Genomic DNA, 22,026 nt, shown 5'->3' with positions numbered 1-22,026 from the left:
CTCATTCCTCCAATAACCTATGAGCATTTACTTCAACCCAACTTCAGAGACTCAATCATAGCGTCAACTAGTAGAAGTTCACGCAACTTGAAGGTGATGTCACGACTAAGTTAACAGAGCTTGTAACTGCGGAGATTTTCTCCCTTTCGAAGCAGTCGAGGCTTCCAAGTCTTGTGCCCGTCAAATTACCGCTCTGAATCATATTGAGTGCGGTGATGCAAAGTCTAAGCCCAATATCAGCTTAAATATACCGTACTGAAAGTCTTGCCTATCCCATCCACCTATATAGATCATCGCCATACAAGAGAAGATTTTCATTTTCTAAAACTACATGACTGAATCAGTTTACAACATTCGATGGCTGACCGCTCGTTTCATTAAACGAGGCTGGAGAAAAGCTGCACACAAACAAGCATCAGGCCGAGTTGCACGCTCCGAGAGATGGACCGTAGCTGTGAGTAGCAAAATTAGAGTATGAGTTACAGTTCTTGACATATATGTTTCTCTTTTGCTGGTCCAGATTTAGACCAATCTCAATTCTATTAATGGTGGGCAAACGCCACCTCATAGCAACCCTTGGCAAACGGGGCATTAGCTGCGTGCCAAGAGTGTACCTTGAAGTGGATAAGCCAGATGTCGCCATAAACGTATCTGAATTGTCACCTCTCTCACTGGATCTCTGGTCACACAACATGGACATCCTAGTCTTGTAATCTCGCCACTAAATGACACATAACAACCAATCGTGATGCGTTTTCTTTTTGATATAAACATGTAGAAAAGCGAGATTGGATCAATTTCACCGTGAGAATTCTACTTGTGGATAAGAGCATCAACTTCTAGGGAAAAGGAGCGACTAGTAATCCTGTCTCTAACTATAAAGGTTCGACAACCTAATGCAAAGCTTGTAGTTGGCAAGCGACAATGGAAGTACAGCAAGCAATACGTGATCTCATTGAACATGTCCAGCTACTGCAGCGAAAGGCGAGGCCTATGGAGCGTCAGATTCTTCGAAACACTACGGAACTACTGGAGTTGTGCGCAGCAGTCCAGCCTCAGGCTTGCATTATAGAATTACTCCGAGTCGAAATTGGCCAGCAGAAGTGTTGGGTCAAGGACTACCTAAAGCAACAGGAAGCCTGGCAAGAAGTCACTTTCCTTTTTGATGGACTCACAAAAACTTCAGAAGATCACGAAACACTCCTCCTGAGATACTGTCAAGAGACTTTAGAGGGAGCCAGGGCCATAGCGCTCGGATTAGGTATTGCCCTATCACCCCCAGCGTGGAAAATCAGGCACCGTAAGAAACCTGTTACATGTTCAAATGGACGGAGCCATACCAAGGGCAAGGATATCAATTCTTCTCCAGTAGCAGCAATGCTCCCGACAGACCATTCTCCAGGAGATTCCACCGTTCTCGAAAAGCTCTACAACCAATCCTGGTATTACTAGTATGTTTGGCTGTGGTTCTCAAGCTTATTTGTACCAGATGAGCCCGTAGTGCTGCAAGAAAAGGTCATTGATACGTGGTTAAAACTATGCGACACACCCTTGAACTAAGAAATGCCCCCACTCACGGCATACTATCTGTTACCGAGAGCTGTCCGGAGTACATGGTTCACGGTTGGCTTGGTGCTATAACAACAACTTTACAATTGCTCATCATCCTCTCAATTATCAATTTTTTAACTTTTTAACACATTGAGTCATCTCATTGAAAAAGGGGGGATAAGCGCTAGTGCATGAAATGGTCTTGGCAGGCGGGTTTCTCATACCATATCTGCTCTTACGCTACCGGGAAAGTTGTGAACACTTAGACGCCTGTGTAATATAGTATAGGTGGATGCATAACTGACATCTTTTGTGAAACGCCTCGACTCCTGTAACATACTGTAAGATAAAATCAGCGTCTGAGATAGGAGGATCCGAATGAGTGTCTTAACATCACAGTATCATCCACCAGAAGTATACATAGACTCCCTGGTTCCAGTATAAGAATATAGCAATCATCAAATTCGACGAGCAGCTAAACGTCACCACCAAAGCACGTATCTTCAGACATTATAATGCCTCTGCCAACCAGCGGTAAAGGCCTTGAGCTGCTTATCATTCAGATCTGTTGCAGCGTAATTGTCTACATCTCAGCATGTCTACGACTCTGGGCCCAACACGTCAATAGAAACAGGCAACTACAGCATAATAACACCGCCAAAAAGAAGCAGTCACCACATGATATACTGATGCTTGCATCTGTGGTATGTGCCTACCGTGACTTCCAAACCTGTCGGGTGGGATTCGTGTTATCCATATACACGAGAGCTCTGTTATTTTGAGACACCCTTACACTACTGACCTGGCTTTTAGCTTCTTTACACCGTCCAGACTATCGTTGTAATTCGAGGCATCATCGAGGGTGGCATCGGACAACATGCAAGCAAGATCGACATCGCGGAAGTTACCAAAGGCTTTCAAACGTGGTACTTCGGCGAACTCATCTATGCCGTGCTTTCATGCCTCGTCAAGACCTCTGTAATCTTGTTCTTGCAAGAAGCATACATCGGCCGAAGAAAAATAAGGAAAGCTACTGATAGGCGCAAGATCTGCTGGATTTTGTATATCTGTCTCGCTGTCATCTGGGCAACCTCGATCGTGTTCCTATCTGCCAGTATCTTTCAATGCTCCCCGCCAAGCCATTATTGGAAACAGTTTGAGAACCCTAGCAGTGAAGGCGCATGTTCGAAGAGCGTGGTACCAGCTGCTGGTATTGCTCTTAGTATAGTTTCAGCCGTCAGTGATTGGGTTTTAGCATCGGTGCCTACAGTCGCTCTGTTGAAGACGCAGATCCCATGGCAAAAAAAAGCCGCCATCCAAGCTCTGTCGAGCTTAGGAGTATTGTGAGTCATTCTTAACGCCTATACATGGCCGTGTTCTACCGACAAACGGTTAGAGACGGAAGCTAGTACATGATTTGTTCCGAAACTGATAGTGTCTCAACACTGCAGAGCTGGTGCAGTCATGATCGTCCGCATACCCCACATACGAATATTAGAATTTACGGAGGATTTTCTCTATGAAACTGTGTAAGATCTTCTTTTGTTACATGTCAATCGTTGAGAGCTAAGTTTCAAGCAGAGACGTTGCGAAGTGGACGGTTATAGAAGCCGCCCTAGGAATCACAGCAGGCTGTTTGCCAACCACTCTACCGCTTCTGAGACTTATGATACGTAAACGAACGCCTCCTAGCCGAACCTCGTCGAGCCAGGGCCCTCCTGTAACGGGGAACTGGACTTGCCGCACTCATGTTGAGCGAGGGCTAGGGCCGAGCGAGGATCTTGATGATGGAGAAATCTTGGTTTGTAAGTCAATTTCACAAGTTCGAATCTTGAATAGTGGCACTGGCTGTGACGTGGGGCCCCGGAATGAGACTTGCCATTAGTTCTACCAAACAGTCAGGAGAGCCTTCTTTTTTTTTTTGCCGAAGATGAGCTCCCTGTGTGGGGTAATCTGGGGCTCTAGCACAAGGAATCTAGGATGGTTTTAAGGCTAAGCCAGATCAGCGAAGCTGCGGAGTCATAAACTTATAAAGAACGCAACAGCCTAGCTACCTCCGGGTAAACCTAGTGTGAAATGTTTGTGCACTAACGAAGTACTCATCACTCTATGACAATTGAATCTGAGAACATCTGTTGGACACGGAGATAACGCCTATTTGTTCCAGTGAACCATATATATACAATGCAGGACTGGTTTACCTTCTTGCTTCGTAATAAGCCAGTCGTTGTCCAGCTGTTACGGTGAATTTGGTGTACAAAGTGGTGCTTAACATGCCTGGTGAACTTGTACGTTGGTATGTATTCATGCCATGTCATGCTATTTGAGAAATTAGACCCGGGGCAGGTTAGCTCCTCTACCCATGTTGGAGGACAACCTGACACTCCATCCAAATCTGGGAAATATGTTGCTGTGTACAATGCCAAGATTCCGACCCACATGGGTAACCAAAAACACGCTTATAAGGAGGATCTTGATATAGTAACTGCTATAATCGATGTAACGAGAAATTGGAGCCGGCACCAGCGTTTTTGGGACGCCACTGATGGTCGCTCATCGTCACTGGTCTACAAATATGCCATGGCAACGTGCGTTCATCCATTGAAAACATACCCCTGCAACAGGCATACCATAGCTCTGCTGATAGGAAGCATGATCCCAAGTGAAGGGTCAATTCACTACTATGTATAGCAAGTTTTCGGAAAATCATTTTGGAAGATACTTTTTGTTGCAGGGCTAGGAACAGGGTTGAATAGAAGGTGGCCGAGTACAGAAATGGAAGTCAAGCTGGAAAAGATATCAAGCTATTCTATTATTAAGATTCTCTAAAAAGTCTAGCGCTGCATACTGACATTCTATATCCGTTTGCCCATCTGCCTTATAAGCATCGCTGGGCGCATCAGGTAGCTAGAGTTATAGACTAGGACTACGACAGAGTCAAGCGGCAACCGGCGAAGGACTTAATAATGCTTGCAAGAAACACGAATGCTAGGACGACTGTAGATGATGTTCTCGCCGACAACAGATGGATGACGGTTTCTGAGCAATGTGGCAGTCTCTCAATACAGCTAACGCCGCTTCTCGCTGAGCGCCTTGACGCTACCCAACATACTGCCGGAATGGCTCTCCTTATTGGCTCACCAACCTCAGGTGAATTGTCAGATCATTTGAAAGGGACCTCATCAGATGGAGATATCCTTCTCAACGTAGACCCACGGACTAAAGTCCTGCATGTCGCTTGTCCGACACTTGCAAGACATGTAGGTACGGAAGACCACTGCCCTGGCGACAACATCGAGTGGGCTAGGGTGAGCAATGTAAGAGCCTCTCAGTCCCTAGCTGCCATCTATTCTCGCCTATTGGGCCCGTTCACCCATGTAGTCTGTGTCTTCGCCTCGAGTTTCACGTCCACAGCCGAGCTTGGTACCTTCCTATCGACATGGCTGCGGTCCGCCTGGTCTGGGACGCAGATTTCTAACTCTTCTTCAGCTTCTGCACATTCAATGCCCCATGATTTACTTGTAGCTCTGCCACGCCTTATTGTTCTGACGGAGGAGAAGTCTTTCCCCGGCAGCGATGTTTTGGAAAATCTCAAGGCATCTCTGGAAGCCATCGTCTTTGAGCAGACAGGATTCTTTCTCAATAGAGCCTTCTCTAGCTTTACTGTGAAAGATACTTCAACGGAAGCCTGCCTACTTCGACAGCGTCGATACACAAAGCTGACGGCTCTTCTGGCGAGCGAGTGTGCGGCGGCGCGGAGAACGTTCGAACGCTTAAATATGCTCTACCATACACACACCATGGTTGACTTATTCTCTAGGGCTTATCACTGCCTCTTGAACAATGAAGTGTTTAATCCAGTTGCAGCTTCGCGGGCATGGAGTCCGGTACCACCAAATGCGGCACAGCAGATTGTAAGATTTCTATCTGAACATAAAGACGAAGAGGCTCTCCGAACCTTTGCTTTACCATATCTAATCTCTGCCATACGCGCGAACGCGTACCCGGCTGAAGCTCATCGTGAGTACTTATTTCTCCTTCTTTGTTTCTCTTTCTCACCTCTCTTTCTCACTGTCTCATCTATGAATCCAGATGGTTCCTTCTAACCCTTTTCCCTCTCCCTTCCTCTATAAACCCTCTACTTGCAGACAAAGTCCCGTTTGACGTTTTTGCCTATATCAGTCCAGTTATGGCACCGGCTAACAAAATCGGGAAGCTTTTGACTTTCCACTCATCTTTGACACTCTCTACAAATCCATCTGGCACCACGCCGCTCGCACAGTGTGCTTGAAAACAGACATGTACCTACTGGTTGAGAATATGGTGAGAGACCCTGTGAATACCGTAGTCGCTGTAGATAACGACGGTACTACGACCCATGTGAGGACTGTGAAGTCTATGAGCCGCCTGAACTCCACCAATTCCCAGCACACCGTGACATTCGTAGATTCAAAATCCAATGACAAAGGCAATGACAGACAGACACAGCCGAAAAAGGTACCGACAGGTCGGCTCTGCCAAGAAGGTGACACGGTGGATTTGGATACGCCGATGAGCTCACATGAGCGTCGCCACCTCTTATTTCTAGCCACCTCTCGTGATCGCTGGCGGTCGCACAAAGTTCACGACTACTGCCCCGCTTGCATTCTACGACGACCTGAGTATGGGCTACCCTGCGGCCATATGTATTGCGAGTATGACATTAGACGTCTGGGGCGGAAGATAGGGCGTGAAACCTACGCTGTTGAAGAATGCACCTGTTGTCAAGCTTGCTTCACCGGCGTAGTTTTCAAATTTCGGCCTAAGACAAAAGGTATCAGGGTCCTTGCTCTTGACGGTGGCGGAGTCAGAGGCATCATAATGCTGCAATGTCTACACATGTTGCAGTCGATGCTATGGGTCTTCCTTCCTGGGATGCCCATAATAGACCTGTTTGACGTTTGTGCCGGGACAAGCTCAGGTGAGTGATCAAAAAGGTTTATTTTGAGACTGAAGGCGAGAAACAAATATCAGGATAGAGGCTGGATGTGTGAAAAAAGTATTGAGGAGCAAGAAAGAGGAAGAGGCGGTGAAGCGGATGATAGTAGAGATCAGTGAATTCTGGGCATCGTTTCACTTGTACCCACTTAGAAACTAACGTGGTTCACAGGCGGCATCTGTGCTTTGACCCTCGCTCACAAAGGTATGTCTGTCAAGAAGGCTATCCAAGACTTTACAGACCTTAGCCAGCGCGTCTTTGTCTCGCAACCAATTTGGGCAAGGGCCTTTAATCTGATCGCACGAGGATCGATCTATGGTAGTAGTGCCATAGACGAAGCTCTAAAGAGGCACTATGGTGAGAGCAAGCTATCTGACTATACCCCCGCGACTGCTCGGGCTGCAAAGATTCTCGTCACAGTCAAAGGAACGCCAAAAGGGGATCATATACTAAGTAACTTTAATGGGGTCGGCCTCGATAACTCTCACAAAGATTTTGAACAGACATTTTGTCATCCAGATGACGAGGGAGGGCAAAAGGCAATCCTTGCCTGGGAAGCGTGAGTCGACTCCATATTTCCATATTGTATGCGACTTGAAAGATCTTCGCTATCCACTTGAGTCCTATCTCGAGACAAACCTTATTGCCTTCTGCCTTTCCTACAAATACCCCCCAATCCATTTTTGTTTCACAAAGCTGACTTACGAATGTGACATCAAAGTGCGCGGTCCACCTCAGCTGCGCCTGTTATATTCCCAACCTTCACCATCGACGGTGTCGGCACATTCCAGGATGGTGCTATGTGGCGAAATAACCCTGCCGACGTGGCGCTATCCCTCGTCCCCGCCCTGACGCAGGGTCATCGCCGGCCAGATATTTTGTTGTCAATTGGCACAGGTTTCGAGAAGAAGCTACAGCGAGGCCACCGTGAACCGCAACCTCCAACACGGGTCACGATCCCCCTGATAGATCTCTTACGTCGGCTCTGCGCCTTCATGGGAGACAATATAGTCACAGACGGAGAAAAGTTTCATAACCATATCATGGCAGGGAGATCCGATGTAGCTAGCCGGTTCAGACGACTAAACGTCCCACTTTCAGAAGGTTGCCCTTCATTAGACGACGCATCCTCCATACCTAGATTAATGGATGAGGCTGTCGCATACTTTCAATCTGACCCTAGTATGCAAGAGGTGCTGGATTCTATCATCTCTAGTTTCTTTTACTTTGAGGTCTCCAGCCGGCCTATACGACACCGAACACATGTGAGCTTCTGCGGCCGTATCTTGTGTGATATACAACCAGGCCATCGGCTTAAACATTTCATCAAGGCCTTACGTGTACGTGGGGCAGAATTCTCAATCAATGGCAAGTTCACAGCACTCGACAGCGTAGGAGAGTGGAACGGAAGGGATGTTGATTTTGAGATACCTGTTCGAGGGACGGTTGCTGGACTCCACGCACGGCTCGAGATCTTTCTCTGCTGGAACATGCTTGGCCGACAGAGCAAGGAAATGATCAGTCGCTCTCCCTTCAGTCTCAATGAGATCATGGAGGCCCAAGGCTGGGACTCTCCCCAATCCCGGGCTCTACGACAGCCGGTAAGAAGCGGACGTAAGCGTGGGATTGATTGTCACGCTGCTTGGAAGCGGATTAAAAAGGCCCGGCGGTAGAAATGGAAAGAATGTTTTGGTGATATCTCTCGTTGCGGTAGAGAGTGTAAACAGCAGAAAAAAATGGAAGCCGCCCGAGTGCCTGTACTAACCTGGCCACGGCAGTCGAAGCAAACACGCCGACGAGAAAGCTAAGCCAAAATCTATAGCAGGTTTTGTAAAAAGCACTAGAGTGGATGTCGATGGTGGAAGGGAATCTAGAGTACATGATTGTAATATTGGACGAGATCAACTCTTGGCCAGATACGATGTAACATTTAAGTCCAGAAACAAATAGCCTTTCTCCAACTCAGTCCGGGCTGCAATTTGAGCTACGGTAATATGCTGCCTCATCGACGGCTCATTTTTTGGTGACTTCTCCTAAACCGTCGAGGTGGGAAACGCAGCTCGTTCCAGGATCATAGGAGACATCTACTAGCATTATAATTTGAGCGGTTTCAATTACTCCATCTGGCAGGCATTATGCTCTGGTTGCCTCTCTCCTAACCAGACGAGACTGCAACCGGGAGTCTAGACTCTGGGGTAGCGCTAAGGTCCACAGTCATGTGGACCTTTGTGAAGGATATATACCAACATGGCGCAGCCATTCCCCTGTTACGTACGATTGTTCACATAAGCCTGCCCTCGATAAGCCTGCCCTCGATAGCTTTAAACGTTACCCATGGAAATATACAGCGTGAAAGAAATGCTACGCCGCGTCTCATGCCAAATCAACGATCAGTGACAGGACGTATAACCTTGAGGGAAGAATCGGCAATTGATCGTTTCACAAACGTGCTTGATACCAATCTTCACATAGCTATTGTCGCCCGTACATATGACAACCTTCGTCTCAAAGTGCCTGTGTTGGTAGTTTCTTCCATAGGATACATGTATGGCAAAAGGTCGATCCAAGACTTTCCAGCAGCTCACAACGTAGTTGAGGTTGACCCTCGATGCGGTCATCAATAAGTGCCCTTGTGAAATAAGAGCTAGTAAGAACTAGCGATGGGTTCTTACCAGCTTGTGTCCAGAGTTGGTACGGATGAAAGTACAGTCATTGCGGGTTGAAAGAACGCTAAGTCAACCAATCTCAGACTAGTGGTCTTACAGAAGTCAGCCTCATGTGTGTGAAATTCTATCCCTTCAAGGGATGGGTAGTTCGTCATCTAAACTTATTGTATCCCCGCTCACACCTGATATTCGGATACCTATCCAACACACTGTCGCCGCTGTTGCTTACCATCAACCAAATTGGTTGCTCATGTTTACCATAATATGCAAAACCGGCCCAGGCGAAGAACATATTCAGCGACTCTAAAGGCGTGCAAGACTTTACCCGTTGACTGATCTGTAGGCCATAAGCAGCTCAGAGGTCAGATTAAAAACTACCTCAACTTAGTCCTTCTCTCAAGTCTACGCTACCCGTTCTATTCTTTTCCGTGCCCCTTCACTTCGCAGATGATATGCATCTTAGCAAAAGAGCATGTGCGCCAGTCTACTTTGGTCCTGAAATAATAAGGGATTCGGCTTTGAAAAAGCTCAAGGCACTGAAGGACCTCAAATCCAGTCGAGAATGGGTTGATGATTCTACAATATTCTTGAACAGGGACGGCTCTTTCTCACACAGAGTGATTGAAGAACGATCTTTCAGAGTATGTACGCAGAAGGTTTCTCTATTCATGGCTAGACTCTTTTCCGCTTCAGGATCTGAAGCTGCAACAGAAGAACAGAGACTGCGTAATGCTCGACGGCGACTGCTAGTCTCGCTTCTTGCGCATGCATGGCTCTGGGGAAGACCCAAAGTGTTAGATAATAGAGGCAATCCTGTCGCTTTCGAAGACAGGAGAGTCCTCGCCCCGCAGGACATTTTAAATTTCCTTGACAGGGTTCGGGCTGGCACGGCGAGTTTTACTCACGAAGAAGTATGTGGCTTTCTGGTGGACGACGCACAAGAGGTAGCTCTATACGAGGATATGTCAAAGTGGAATTTAAGGGGAGTTATCGCATGTCTTAGGTGGGATAAAGCCCATAATCTCCGTGACGGGGGACCATGGTGCTCTTGCCGGCTCGAGAGGAAAGGACTCCCACCACCTTATGACGAGGTTTGCCCAACCAAAATCTCGTTATGGCGCAGCACAGAGGGGAAAACCTTAGGATGTGAGGTGGAGATGCCCAAGGCCTGACTTGTGAAATAGGATGGAGTAAGATGTAGTCATTAGTCCCTAGAGTCTTATCATAAGTACCTACCAAACATAGCTGATGCCGAGTTGACACCTGCCATTTGTAGGCCATAATGAGAGAGGAAGTCACGACATCAATCCATTGATAACCCTTTTTGCCGATAGCATACAGTATTGAGCACCTGCACCTTCCTCTCCAGCAATAACCCTAGTTAATTAAAAAAAGGTCCATAAGTATATATATACACTATGTACTCATTTATACATGACTAAACCCCGCAAACTAAAGTACTTATCTAACATGGTTTAGCGACAGTACTTATAACTCGCACTGTGAGCTTATCTCCACTTCCCCACATTCGCGCCCCAAACCTCCAGGCAGCAGCGGTACTTCTAAGTACTTCAGTCGCTCAGCCAGAAATTGCTTACGCACCCATAAGGAGGCCGAATTCTGACAAAACGTCTGCTTATGAGGTAGAGCCAATGTACCCCGATGACCCCACCCTAAACTTTACATAGAGCACGTTGTTTTGGGGCGGAAGGTGCAAGTGCTCAATACTGTAACATACAGTCAATACGAATTATTGCTCATTATGGAGCCTGGCCTTACCTAGTAAGAAAAGGTCGGTGCAGTGAAAGTTCACAAGGGTCGGTGAAGCATGTGGGTGTAAATACTGACTGTGGTTTAAGCATGACTTGACGTGGGTCAGCTACATCTGTGCGATTTTTCACCAGCTGTTGTTTCGAAATGGGCACGCCCATGAAATCTGTGAAAGGCAGCAAATCCATACCGCCGTCGACGTTCCATGGCAATGCATCGAAATATTGTACGTCAGGTATGCCGACCATGTGCTCTTGCTGTGTGCGAGCGCTCCAAGCAATGACGAGCTCGATTCTGATAGCGCCAAAGCTGTCGGAAGCACTTCTTCTACCGCGAAAATGGCCAAGAAAACCACGTAAACTACAGAGACGGAACTTCTTAGGCATCGACGGCAAGTTCATCTATCCAGAGGACATCAGTAGAAAGAAAGGGTCAGGAGAAAATGAATTGAATGCAAAATGACTTCATCGTTCTCTCACCTTGGCGAATAGAGAAATATGTGATTGACAAGTCTCCTGTTCCTCCTAGATGGGCGACACGAATAGAAACCGGGCTGTCGCTGCGCTAGTAGCATTCCAGAGGATTACAGCTTGTAGCGATTGGGGTTCTTACTATGACCTTGTAGTTGGCTTTGCTGCTCTATTTTAAACAGGAAGCCGACCCCAATCTGTAACGTCGCTCCTCTTTCTTAAACAGTCTAGGCTGTCTACTTCTATTTTCAGATAAATATAATGGACAACAGCATTGATTGATGAGCTTGGCCAGAATTCGGCTCTGTACAAAGGTAAAGCTACTGCACCAATGTCAGCTCAAGTGCTTTGCGCCGTCTTTCATTCTCACCCTTATTTCCCTCCCTGTGTGTTCGAATATCACCTGAAGCAATGATTCGTGATGTAGAGCTACAAGAACCAGTGAGGAGGCCCGTGACGCGCAGTCAAACGTTAGCACGGAGACTAGATCAACTGAAGCGAGAGCGTGTAAACAGAAAGCGTGAGGAGGAGTTTCGGCAATTCAAAGAAGAGCAAAAGTCGAAACTGAAAGCGTTTAAGGCCGCTACCAATTCCGCCTCCATTACAGTCAGAACAGACAATAGAAATGATGACAGTAACAGGGGCAGAAAGAGGCAGAGGTCGGATGCTGACCGCCGTTCGGCCGTGCAGCCGGAGCCTCCGCGAAAAAGAATCCCTCCGCTGGCAGGAGCAGGGACCAGCCGCGACGACGAGCAGCGCCGCAAGGTTCTGAGAACGGAGTGGCTGAGGGTACTCAAATTTGAGCATACCCACCTACTCCTCGATATGGTTGAATGTCTGATGAGTCGGAAAGTCGACAGGTATTATCTCCTCGCTTTGCAAATACTTCTGATTGTCTTTCCGGACTTTGACCACAATGCCGTTCTCGAAACGTTACCAGCCATGATGAGGAATGCGCTCGAGGAAACTGTGGAGCGGATGTGGATTAAAGGCCCTAAAAAGGTTTACCTCGACTACCCTTCCGAGGGAAGCAAAGACCAGCGGATTGAGTGTTGGAAACAGCGGGCGGAGCTTTACCATGGCATCGAGATCGGTATTGAAAGTTTGCACGTGGGAATCTTCGCAGTATGCCAGAAAGGACCGGATGGTCTACCTCCAGACCTACATGAGAAGGTCGAAAGCTCAGAGCATTGCAGTATTTTCACAGATCACTTCGCGGTGAATATGCGACGAGCTGCTTGTGTCTTTGAGACGACTCAGCTTCCTGGCCGGGAAATGGAGTTTCTGGTCTTTGTCCTGAATGAGATGATGCAGAGAGAGGCGGAAACTTCAAAGGAGTTAGAAGAGGCAATAGCGCACTTGAAGCAAAAAGCCAAGGAGTCAGATGGCAAGCTAGAGGACTTGCAGAATTTTCTGGACGGCATTGGCACGGGGACCACGGAAGCAATCAGTATGCAGAACGCGGCTGACGAACTATTGGAGGAAGACGTAGATCCGCCGTCAAAATCTTCCTATACAAACAGTGTATTGGACGGCTTCCGAGAAAAAATAGATGACTACCAGTCCGAAATACAAGGTTGGAAATCAGCCTGGGACACCTCTCAACAAGAACTGAACGACGTGAAGGCCGAAAATGGTTCTCTTGCTACCAAGATGGAGGAAATACGAGTATCCCGCGACTCCCTAACGAATGAAAATCATCAGTTGCAGGCGCAATACAATGCCGCTGGCGAGGAAGTGGAAGAGCTCAAAGGCATTGTTGCAGCGTCGAATCAAAAGCTAGTCGAGCAAGGGGTGACATTAAAGGAGAAACTGGAGACGGTGCAAATTGAGCTTAAGCAAGGGCAATCAAAGTCAACAATTCAGACTCAAGATACAGTAGACATAGCTCAGCTGCAGGATGAAGCCAACAAGCTGAGACTTGAACTTGAGCATTGGCACCGGTTGTATGCAAAGCTTTTCAGTGGAGGTTCCGCCACAGAGTCGATGATAAAGTCTCAAAGCGTCTTGAAGCTAACCCAAAGCCTGAAATGTGACAATGAAAAGCTTGTTGAGAGGAACAGTTCGCTGCAGATACAGGTGGCTAAGATGGAAGAGGCGGACAGGACCGCGGAGCTGGAAAGGCGTAATTCGGTTCTGCAAGGGAGAGTTGCTGATCTTGAGAAGCAGTCTCACTCCCCACCCCCAGATACAAACATGGGTGAGGCGGCCCAGCAACAAGCCGAATACAATCAAAATTACTCGTTAGATACTCCAGCGAGCTCCGCTAAGGAGTCAGTCACCACTACAATCACTGTAGGGGAGCTCAAAAAAATGAGTGAAGAGCTTCAAGATGTAAACTCCCGATTAGAGACTGCAGTGCAGGCGAACGATTCTCTGCAAACAAAAAGCGCCGAGCTCAAGATAGAAGCTGAGATGCTAAGGGCCAACCTTCACGCATGTGAAGATGCGAAAGCTAAACTGCAAGCCGAATGTGAAAAACTTCGTTACCCTGGTCTTCTTCCCACGAAACAGGATCATGATATACAAGACTGTAGGGCGGATAGTGGCACACAAACTATGCATCGTGAAGCGGAAGAAGGTGATCAAAATCCATTTGCAGGTGATCGAAAGCAGAATGACATTTCGAACGAGTGGCAGCGGAGCCATCCAACTTGTGAAAAGATGAGGCTTCGCCATCACACCAAGAGGCACGAGGTATATTGCAAGGGGTTCAGAGGGACCATGGGGATCCCAAGCAAGGCGTGGCAAGAGCAAAGGCTCAAGACCATCAAAAGGGCGTCACAATGCATTCATAAGAAAAGGAAAGAGCTGATTCGATCGAGACTAACGGTTGGGGAGCTATCAAAGACAATCGAAGAAGTCAAGAAAGACATAGAGTTAGCTTCGAAGACATTGGAGGAGACGACTCAGCAGTTGAACCAGAAAACAGACAGTCAAAACGAAGACGCGCTCCAATTGCATGCGAAGACAATACAGATCGAGGGTTTACAGTCTCAAATCAGGGATTTAGAAGACAAGGCAAGCAAAGAAGAAGAAAAATACATATTGATACAAAAACAAAACGATGATTTGGCCGCCAGGTTACTGATAGCTGTGCTCAAGGTTGAGGCATGTGGTGCGAAAATTGTCCAAAAGCGGGAAAACATCATGGCTGCTGCGGATAGCGATCGACAGATCGCCGAGTTACAAGGTATGATAAGAGAAAAAGAGTTGAAAATACAGGAGTTGAAATATGAGGCAACCAGAAAGGAAACAGAACACGGATCAATACAAAGGGAAATCAACTCTTTGCCGTCGCAGCGGAATGAGGTGCAGCGAAACGCAAACGAGTATGAGAAGAGAGACAAACAGATGGAGGAGGAGATTGATCAACTGAAGAAGCAGGTTCAGGATCAAAAAGAAAATTACACCAACCATCTCAAGGAAAATGAGGGCATGCTGCAGGAGAAGATAACCTCCATCAACGACTTACAGAGACAAATCAAAGCTTCGGAAGACGATGCAATGAAGGAAAAACAAAAGCAAGAATCAATGGAAAATGAAAAGAATGAGCTGGCCTCACAGTTTTGTGAGTTCAAAGAAGGTGCGGAAGCAGATGCTGAGAAACGAAAAAAAGAGATTCAAGATCTGCAAGGAAGAAATCTTGAACTGAAGTCAGAGGTTGAAGAACAAGCCAACGACCACTGTCGGAAAAAGGAAGAGGTCGACAAACAATTGAAGGATTTGATAGGACAAGTTCGTGATCTGGAAGATGATATCAAGAATGCTCGTGCAAGTCTTGTGGAAAAGGATAAAGAGCTGGAAAGCATGAAAACCGCTCGGGATATCAGCGAACAGGCCACCAGTTTGCAAGATACGATCGAAGGGAAAGAGTATGAAATACAAACCTTGAAGGAGAAGGTAACAGAACAAGAAACAGAACAGGAATCAATGCGAGACGAGAGGAAGAATTTGCTATCTCAAATTGCTGACCTACATCAAAAGACAAACTCTAGCAAGAAGGAGCATGAAAATAGTGCCAAACTCCTTGAGTTGGAAATAGCTCAACTAAGGACCCAGCTTGACGGGCGAGCACAAGATTGCATCGAGGCAAAGGCTGAGTTATCTAGGTGCCGGAATGAGCATGCATCACAGTTCACGAAACTTGCTGAGTCATCAGAACTGACGAGAAATGAACTCTACGAGCTACGGAATCAGATGGAAGTGAAAGACAAAGAAATCGCTAGAATAAAGAAGCTTTTGGATGATACCGAGGAGAGGGTCGCGAATTCACAAGGTGAAATAGAGAAAAGGCATTCGATCATAGAGAGCCTACCTCTCGCCTTGGCAAATTTAAGGTCTACGCTTGACGGTATCCAGAGTATGATAAGCGCACAGCAACAAAGTACCTACAATGCGGAACCAAACTGTGGCTCCTTGCAACTTGAAAAAGGCGCTCATAGTGATGACAGTAAAAGCTTTGCCGAGTTAAGAAACCAGATTCAAAAACTCGAGCGCTGCATTATAGAACGGTGCGCGAAAGATGACTTGGAAATAAAGGTTAGAGAACTGCAAGGTAAAATCATGAATCTAGAGAGGTCGGGAGATCTACTAAAAGCGGAAATACTCATCGCAACGGCCAGAAGGGATGATGCGGAAGCAGAAGCTGCGAAATGGGTTGGTAAGCACAAACTTTTGGAAGATCGCTTGCGAAAAACAGAAGTCCAGCAATTGCTGGATGCAAAGCTCAAGGTTGAATTTGAAGGCCAAGAAAGCATGAACAGGATTTACGAAGGGTTAAGGGCGGATGGTAGCATCCCTGCTCTGATGACAGAGATCAGCGAGAACAACAAAACCTTGAGCCTATTTTTCGAACAATACAAGAGCGACGTCAATCAATTCAAAATCCTGCACAGAAGGCTAGAAGCCCTAGGTGCAGAGCTCCGAGATGTGGAAAGCAGAGTGGATAACTGTATCGGCGTCCTTGGATCGACATCTGTGGATTCTCCGCCTGATATTGTGAATCCGGGTATAGGTCAACCTGACGAGAAGGTGGAATGGAGAATCGCGAAGAAGGTCAGCCTTCTTATCGAAAAAGCCCAGCTCAAAATTCGAAACTTGGAATCAGCTCTGGAGGCCAAGGAATCAGAGGCCGAACTGGCTGCGCTACAGTCTGAAATGGCTGTCCAAGAAGCGGACCCGATGCACCCGTGCTTATGGGAGGAGGTCCCATCAAGTCCTAGGGTCGGGACACCAGGATCCGAGCCAGATATTTCTTTCCATACCCCAGAATCAATTCACAGACCCGTTAAGCAATGTAAGTCGGGAGTTACAGAAGGCATAGAGGGCACTCAGTATAAGCATAAGGATTCTTCCCTCAATCTATACCCTCCGTTGCCCCGAACGCACACGAAGCCAGAACCTGCTCAAGCAATGGACTGCGAACCTGTCAAAAGGTTAGCAACAGATCGGCCTGTTCTAGCGCAGCGCACAGGCAAGTATAAGGCTCGTAAGCTAGGAGTATTAGAAGAGAACGCAGCCGTGGACGTGGATAAATCCTTATCAGATCTCGAAGGATTTAGGATGAGCGTACTCCTATATCAATTATCGGCGATATTGCCAACTGAGAAGATATCCGCAGCCTTGAAGCCCTTGGCGAAATCTGACCACATTTATTCATTGAAAAAGATTGGTAAACGTAACCTAGACCAGTTGAATAAAATAGCCGACATCGTGTCGACGCAAGCTCCAGAACCATTGGATGTCTGGCTACGCAAGGCTCTTGCCGGTATGAAAATCAAGAGACAGCAACTGTTTTCCGGCGCTTCTTTACAAACCTACGTTGTTATCTTTGAGATTTTCATCGATCTTAAGCAAACTATGTACACCGGAAATCACAGCAATCCCAAAGGAAGAGCACAGAGGACAATACTACCGGAGCAAGACAAACTTACAAACCGACCAATACGAACCCGGAACGCTAGGGATGGACAAACTGCGAAATCATCGGGGAGGGCAGGGCTCGGAGCCAAGGATGTAAAAGTGATAAAGGTCCGTTCGAAATTAAGACAGTGAGTCATACTTAGAAATTAATCCGTAAAATGAGGACTATACCCTTCTGTTTCCATGGTTGTGCCCCATCAGACCTCCTTTCAGCTTTCATAAGGGTGGAGCCGAATGCCGAGACAGACTCATTTCAGCATTGAAGAAGAATGAATTCTATAATGATTATGTTACCATGTTGGTTTTCTCATCACGTTGAGCATAAGTAGTGTGAAAAATATACAAAAGATCGTTGGCTTGCGTCAGCCAAGGCTACTACGACTAAGAGAAACGATGTTTGGTAGCAATTGAGCGATGGGGCAGAATAATCTAGAATGACACAGCCCTTTTGAATATAAGTTTCATTGGGGTGCTGTCAATTTGCTCACGCATCAGTACTCATATTTATCAGTCATCCTTTCTTCCCATTGCTCAGTGCGTATGTCACCAGAAGCCCTTCGAGCTATCCGACAGCTGACATGATGGCCTCCCGTTCATCTGCCAATAAATCAGAGGTCCTAAGGTCTTGGGCACGTATATTCGAAGATGCAGGGACCTTACAGTCGGAGCAGGTTGACAAAGTGCGTGTCGAGAATTGTATTGGCTTCTGTCAGATTCCACTAGCCGTCGCAGGGCCTTTGCAGGTAACCGGAGCAGTCGCACTGGATAAAGTGTACGCACCTCTAGCCACGTACGAAGGAACTCTGGTTGCTAGTTGTTCCAGAGGATGTAAAGCTTTCAACGCTTCTGGGGGAATTCACATCGAGACGCTCAGCAACAGCATGAGTCGAGGTCCTGTATTTACTTTCGACAGCCCCGATCATGCAGTCATATTCGCCAAAGATGTACCGGCTTTGAAGCCAATTTTCTCACAGTGGGCAGGGGAGACGAGTGCATACGTACGACTTCAAGCCATGCAACCTACTGTAATTGGTTCCAAGGTCCATGTGCTCTGTAGCTACAGCTGTGGGAGTGCAGCCGGGCAGAACATGGTTACCAAGGCCACTCAGCACGCATGCGAGATGCTCCGACATTCCCTGGCCCATAAATATAGCATCCGAGGCTTTCTTATCGAGGGCCAGCTGGCTTCTGACAAAAAGCCCTCGTGGGGAAACGTGAAGAAACCTCGAGGAGTCGAGACACTGGTGTGGGGAACCATCTCCCCTGATGCCTGTCGAGAGGTACTAGGCTGTACCACCGATCAGCTCTATGCCACTCAACAGATCTTGACGGAGGGCGGGATTCGAAACGGCCAGTTCGGCTGCAATGTCAACCCGATCAATATCATTGCGGCCATGTTCATAGCGACTGGTCAGGATCCTGCCAGCACCGCTGAGGCATCCTGGAGTCACCTGACTTCCGAACTTCACCCTAAGACGGGTGCACTCACCATGAGTCTATATCTACCATCTCTGCCTGCTGGTACTATTGGAGGCGGTACCGGATTACCAATGCAGAGGGAGGCTCTCAAAATGTTGAAATGCGATGGGGAAGGAGCGGAGCAGAAACAGCGGCTTGCTGGTCTCATCGCTGCTTTCGGCCTTGCCCTGGATGTCAGCACGAGCGCGGCCGTCACCAATGACACTTTCACCGCCAGCCACATGCGGCTCGGGCGGGGACAAGAACGAGCTAACTTGTGATCTATTACGAATGAGATGACGCATATGACGGACCCAGCCGTGAAATCATCGGTAATTCATGGGAGGGCCGCCATGTGTGTAGTCGCAGGGAAAACTACATCAAGGTCTACGACGGTCAAGTCGTATACATAGTGCGGGTTTGAGAAGTTCAATTCACTATAGAAACGAAACTGTTCAAGTCCAACCTGTTCTTTGCCACCATAACACGAGCTTACCATTTGAGTGCGCGTCGAGATCTCTGAGATGCAAACGACACGTGTCCAGGGTGAGCAAATCTATCTTATCACCAAAGCGGGGCTAAAGCGACATGTTCTTATAATGGGATAGCGAAGTTTGCCTGAAATTGAAGATGGCTTACGCTAACACTGCAACCATTCGCCTACTGTGTGAAATGTTCTGTCAGAAGTGAACATAGTGGAGTTATGGAGAAACTGGCGGGCATGATGTGGATACATAGGAAGCCAGTTACCGGGCTCTACCAAGAGACTACGGGTACTTCCTTTTCTTGTCAACAAAGTTGAATGCCATGTCTCTATACAACTATCGTAGGGCAATACAGGTTTAGAAATATAAACTAGAAGTAAAAAAGAAAAGAAAAGAAAAGAAAAGGTAAAGCAAAGCAGTAGTCACGTTATTCTGGCTAGCCTTATTCCTTCTGATTGATATCCACATGGTGGAAGGAAAGCATAGTCAAAAGCTTTCCTTGAATATAGTAAAAGATTCACAAAGAGTTCGGTAGTTTTTACAGCCATCTTCGCTGTGCAAAATACCACAACAGATAGCAACGAGCAGTACAAGGTGGCCATTGTTAATGCATAAATAATATGGTGACTGCACAATTAATTTGACGTATCCTTTTACAACGCGATTAAGATACCAGCCTTGGAGAGATTGTAATTTTGAAGTGTTGGGACAAAGTCTTGGAATGAAACGGACGATTCTATAATGACAGAGGACCACAAAAGGTAGGAACTTGGAAATAGAATGGAAAATAGGGCAGCAGAACGTTTAGTTATGATAAAGTCAAACAAAGGATTTCGACGAAGGGATTTTGTCTGATTGCCTCCCAGCAGCCATCGCCAAGTTCTAATAATTGACCACTACCAAGAACATAACATGTATATATTGACATAAGAATGGTAAATAGTGAGATGAAATGCGGTAGCGTAGCCCAACAATTCATTGTCCATACTAACGAGAAGCCAACCACTTATTGCGCCACGGAAACCATCGCTCAAATTGACAGGAAAAGATTACGAAGCCAAATCTTCAAGGTAGGTACATTGACCGGTTATGTTCCATCAATTCGAGTCGTTGGGAGAGACCCACTTCTTAGCCCTTGTACTCGCCGTCTTTGTGTTTGCCATCACCGTATCCAGGCTTGTGGTAGGTGGGGTAAGGCTTCTTGGTGACGGTCTTGGTCTTAGTCTTGTACTTTGTGACTGTGGGCTTGAAATTGGTGACAGTTTCAGTCTTGGTCTTGGTGATCGGGGCCTTGTAGATGGGCTTTGTGATAGTGTGCGTGACGGTAGCAGTTACGGTACTGATCTTTTCCCCATAGCCATATCCGTAATCACCGCCTGAATTGGCAAAGGCCAGGGGGAGGGAAAGCAGAGGGGCAATCAAGATAAGAATCTTCATGTTTTAAGGCGAAGCGAAAGTATTGCGTATATGATATTAAGGTGAGGAGTGGATGAAAGAGTGCTGAGGAAGCTTGAGACTGTACGTTCAAGAGGAAAGCATCTTTTCATAGCGTAAAAATGACAACGCAGAGCCTTTATATCACCTTTTGCTTACATATTCTCGCATTCTTTTGAGAATATTGGTCAATCATCACAGGATTGAGACACATAGGCTTGGCCCAACCACAACTCGTGTCAGTCTCACACTCTAGCAGCAGAGCTCATGTCGGTGTCTCACTTGGCACAATAAGCCAAGTGTTTCACACTCAGAGATTCACTCGACCGAATACTTGCCCATTAAACAAAACAAGCTACTAATGGTGATAATTACATTCAACTACAAGCTCCTATGCAGGAAGACAATAGTGTCAAGGCAAGCACTAATTGTACCATTTCATTCTTTTTTCACTTATCGTCGGCGGACCTTTGTGAATAACCCTTAAAGGGACAAGGGTATTGTGAAGAGCCGTACAGGTTCAGTGACCGCAGGGTAGATGCTCCAAAGAAACTCGCAGCGAAACTGGACTAAAAGTAGGAGTGTGAGCTGAAGCCATTAGGCGATTTGTTTGTAAACTAGTGATAAATAACCATTCAATTCTAGAAATAGTTGAACGGTTTGAAAAGCTGAAAGCTATGCCAGACTCCCTCTTCATGTAGTCACTGCTACGTGCCGTCAGTGGATTTATCCGTAAAAATCAAAATCTTCAATCATCTTTACATGTGTTGTTAGGGCGAAGGAGACAACTAATGAGAGCCGTTATCCAGTTCGGAACCGGGTTACAAGAGTAGACGTTCCACTTTTTGATCAACATATTCGTGTCCTGCGTCGGCAACACTCCCAAACTAACAATTAGTCATTAGTGAATACTGTAACAAAATCTAGAAATTGGAAAGCGCTTATCATAAGCGTCTTCCTCATAATGCTCCGGTGACTCAGCCTTTGGCATGACAAACCACTTGGTAGTTACGGACGGTGTTTCAATATGGGCCCCTGTGATGAAAGGCTCCCAGACGCCCTGGCGGCCTTCAGGAGTCAACTAGACGTGAAGGGATTTCACAAGTACCTTAACACTAATGTGTGACTGCGTCGGATAGCGCCAAAATTTTGCCAGCTGACTCAAGGCCGTTGTGCGTACGTGGGTCCGATGTGATAAGAGGCCTATGATTTTGCATTCTCGGTTTTAGGGGTGGGGTGGTATGATGATCATGTCTGAAGGGTTAACAAAAGTTCTTCACAGAGTTTTG

The 22,026-nt window shown here is 46.8% G+C and overlaps 8 protein-coding genes across 8 annotated transcripts; 6 read left to right on the top strand and 2 right to left on the bottom strand.

The window, feature by feature from the left end:
• Positions 1-924: 924 nt before the first annotated feature.
• On the top strand, positions 925-1,452 carry BKA55DRAFT_544391 (uncharacterized protein; the record flags this gene model as incomplete). Its single annotated transcript, XM_046190704.1, has 1 exon — positions 925-1,452. The coding sequence occupies one exon, from the start codon at positions 925-927 to the stop codon at positions 1,450-1,452; it is 528 nt and encodes a 175-aa protein (XP_046044264.1).
• Positions 1,453-2,066: 614 nt separating this feature from the next.
• BKA55DRAFT_653117 (uncharacterized protein) lies at positions 2,067-6,576 on the top strand (the record flags this gene model as incomplete). Its single annotated transcript, XM_046197364.1, has 6 exons — positions 2,067-2,255; positions 2,365-2,894; positions 3,244-3,356; positions 3,887-4,139; positions 4,544-5,571; positions 5,768-6,576. The coding sequence occupies 6 exons, from the start codon at positions 2,067-2,069 to the stop codon at positions 6,517-6,519; spliced, it is 2,865 nt and encodes a 954-aa protein (XP_046044263.1). The 3' UTR covers positions 6,520-6,576.
• A 126-nt stretch (positions 6,577-6,702) lies between these two features.
• On the top strand, positions 6,703-8,202 carry BKA55DRAFT_710017 (acyl transferase/acyl hydrolase/lysophospholipase; the record flags this gene model as incomplete). The annotated part of the gene is made up of 2 exons (XM_046200769.1): positions 6,703-7,088; positions 7,251-8,202. Coding segments are annotated over 2 exons (1,338 nt in total), but the record flags the coding sequence as incomplete, so codon positions are not given.
• A 1,152-nt stretch (positions 8,203-9,354) lies between these two features.
• BKA55DRAFT_580527 (uncharacterized protein) lies at positions 9,355-10,495 on the top strand. The gene has a single exon (XM_046193960.1). It carries the CDS (start codon positions 9,648-9,650, stop codon positions 10,365-10,367), a length of 720 nt encoding a protein of 239 aa, XP_046044261.1. The 5' UTR covers positions 9,355-9,647; the 3' UTR covers positions 10,368-10,495.
• A 437-nt stretch (positions 10,496-10,932) lies between these two features.
• BKA55DRAFT_580526 (uncharacterized protein) lies at positions 10,933-11,445 on the bottom strand. Its single transcript, XM_046193959.1, has 2 exons — positions 11,055-11,445; positions 10,933-10,987 (listed from the first exon to the last, which is right to left on the bottom strand). The coding sequence occupies exons 1-2, from the start codon at positions 11,364-11,366 to the stop codon at positions 10,946-10,948; spliced, it is 354 nt and encodes a 117-aa protein (XP_046044260.1). The 5' UTR covers positions 11,367-11,445; the 3' UTR covers positions 10,933-10,945.
• Positions 11,446-12,260: 815 nt separating this feature from the next.
• On the top strand, positions 12,261-12,776 carry BKA55DRAFT_522757 (uncharacterized protein; the record flags this gene model as incomplete). Its single annotated transcript, XM_046188602.1, has 1 exon — positions 12,261-12,776. A coding segment is annotated over one exon (516 nt), but the record flags the coding sequence as incomplete, so codon positions are not given.
• Positions 12,777-17,941: 5,165 nt separating this feature from the next.
• On the top strand, positions 17,942-19,099 carry BKA55DRAFT_522567 (putative hmg-CoA reductase; the record flags this gene model as incomplete). Its single annotated transcript, XM_046188591.1, has 1 exon — positions 17,942-19,099. One exon carries the CDS (start codon positions 17,942-17,944, stop codon positions 19,097-19,099), a length of 1,158 nt encoding a protein of 385 aa, XP_046044258.1.
• Positions 19,100-20,431: 1,332 nt separating this feature from the next.
• BKA55DRAFT_598103 (uncharacterized protein) lies at positions 20,432-20,740 on the bottom strand (the record flags this gene model as incomplete). Its single annotated transcript, XM_046196171.1, has 1 exon — positions 20,432-20,740. The coding sequence occupies one exon, from the start codon at positions 20,738-20,740 to the stop codon at positions 20,432-20,434; it is 309 nt and encodes a 102-aa protein (XP_046044257.1).
• Positions 20,741-22,026: the final 1,286 nt, after the last annotated feature.

The sequence above is a fragment of the Fusarium redolens genome (genome assembly GCF_020744475.1).
Source record: "Fusarium redolens strain MPI-CAGE-AT-0023 chromosome Unknown BKA55scaffold_18, whole genome shotgun sequence".
Lineage (NCBI taxonomy): Eukaryota > Fungi > Ascomycota > Sordariomycetes > Hypocreales > Nectriaceae > Fusarium > Fusarium redolens.
This window is presented reverse-complemented; position numbering and strand designations above follow the sequence as displayed.

Excerpts from the sequence above, each read along its gene's own strand:
- BKA55DRAFT_580527 (XM_046193960.1), top strand. The coding sequence starts at position 9,648 with ATGCATCTTAGCAAAAGAGCATGTGCGCCAGTCTACTTTGGTCCTGAA.
- BKA55DRAFT_580526 (XM_046193959.1), bottom strand. The coding sequence starts at position 11,366 with ATGAACTTGCCGTCGATGCCTAAGAAGTTCCGTCTCTGTAGTTTACGT. Across the intron at positions 10,988-11,054 it reads CTGACCCACGTCAAGTCATG|CTTTTCTTACTAGGTAAGGC; the intron begins CTTAAACCACAG and ends CACTGCACCGAC.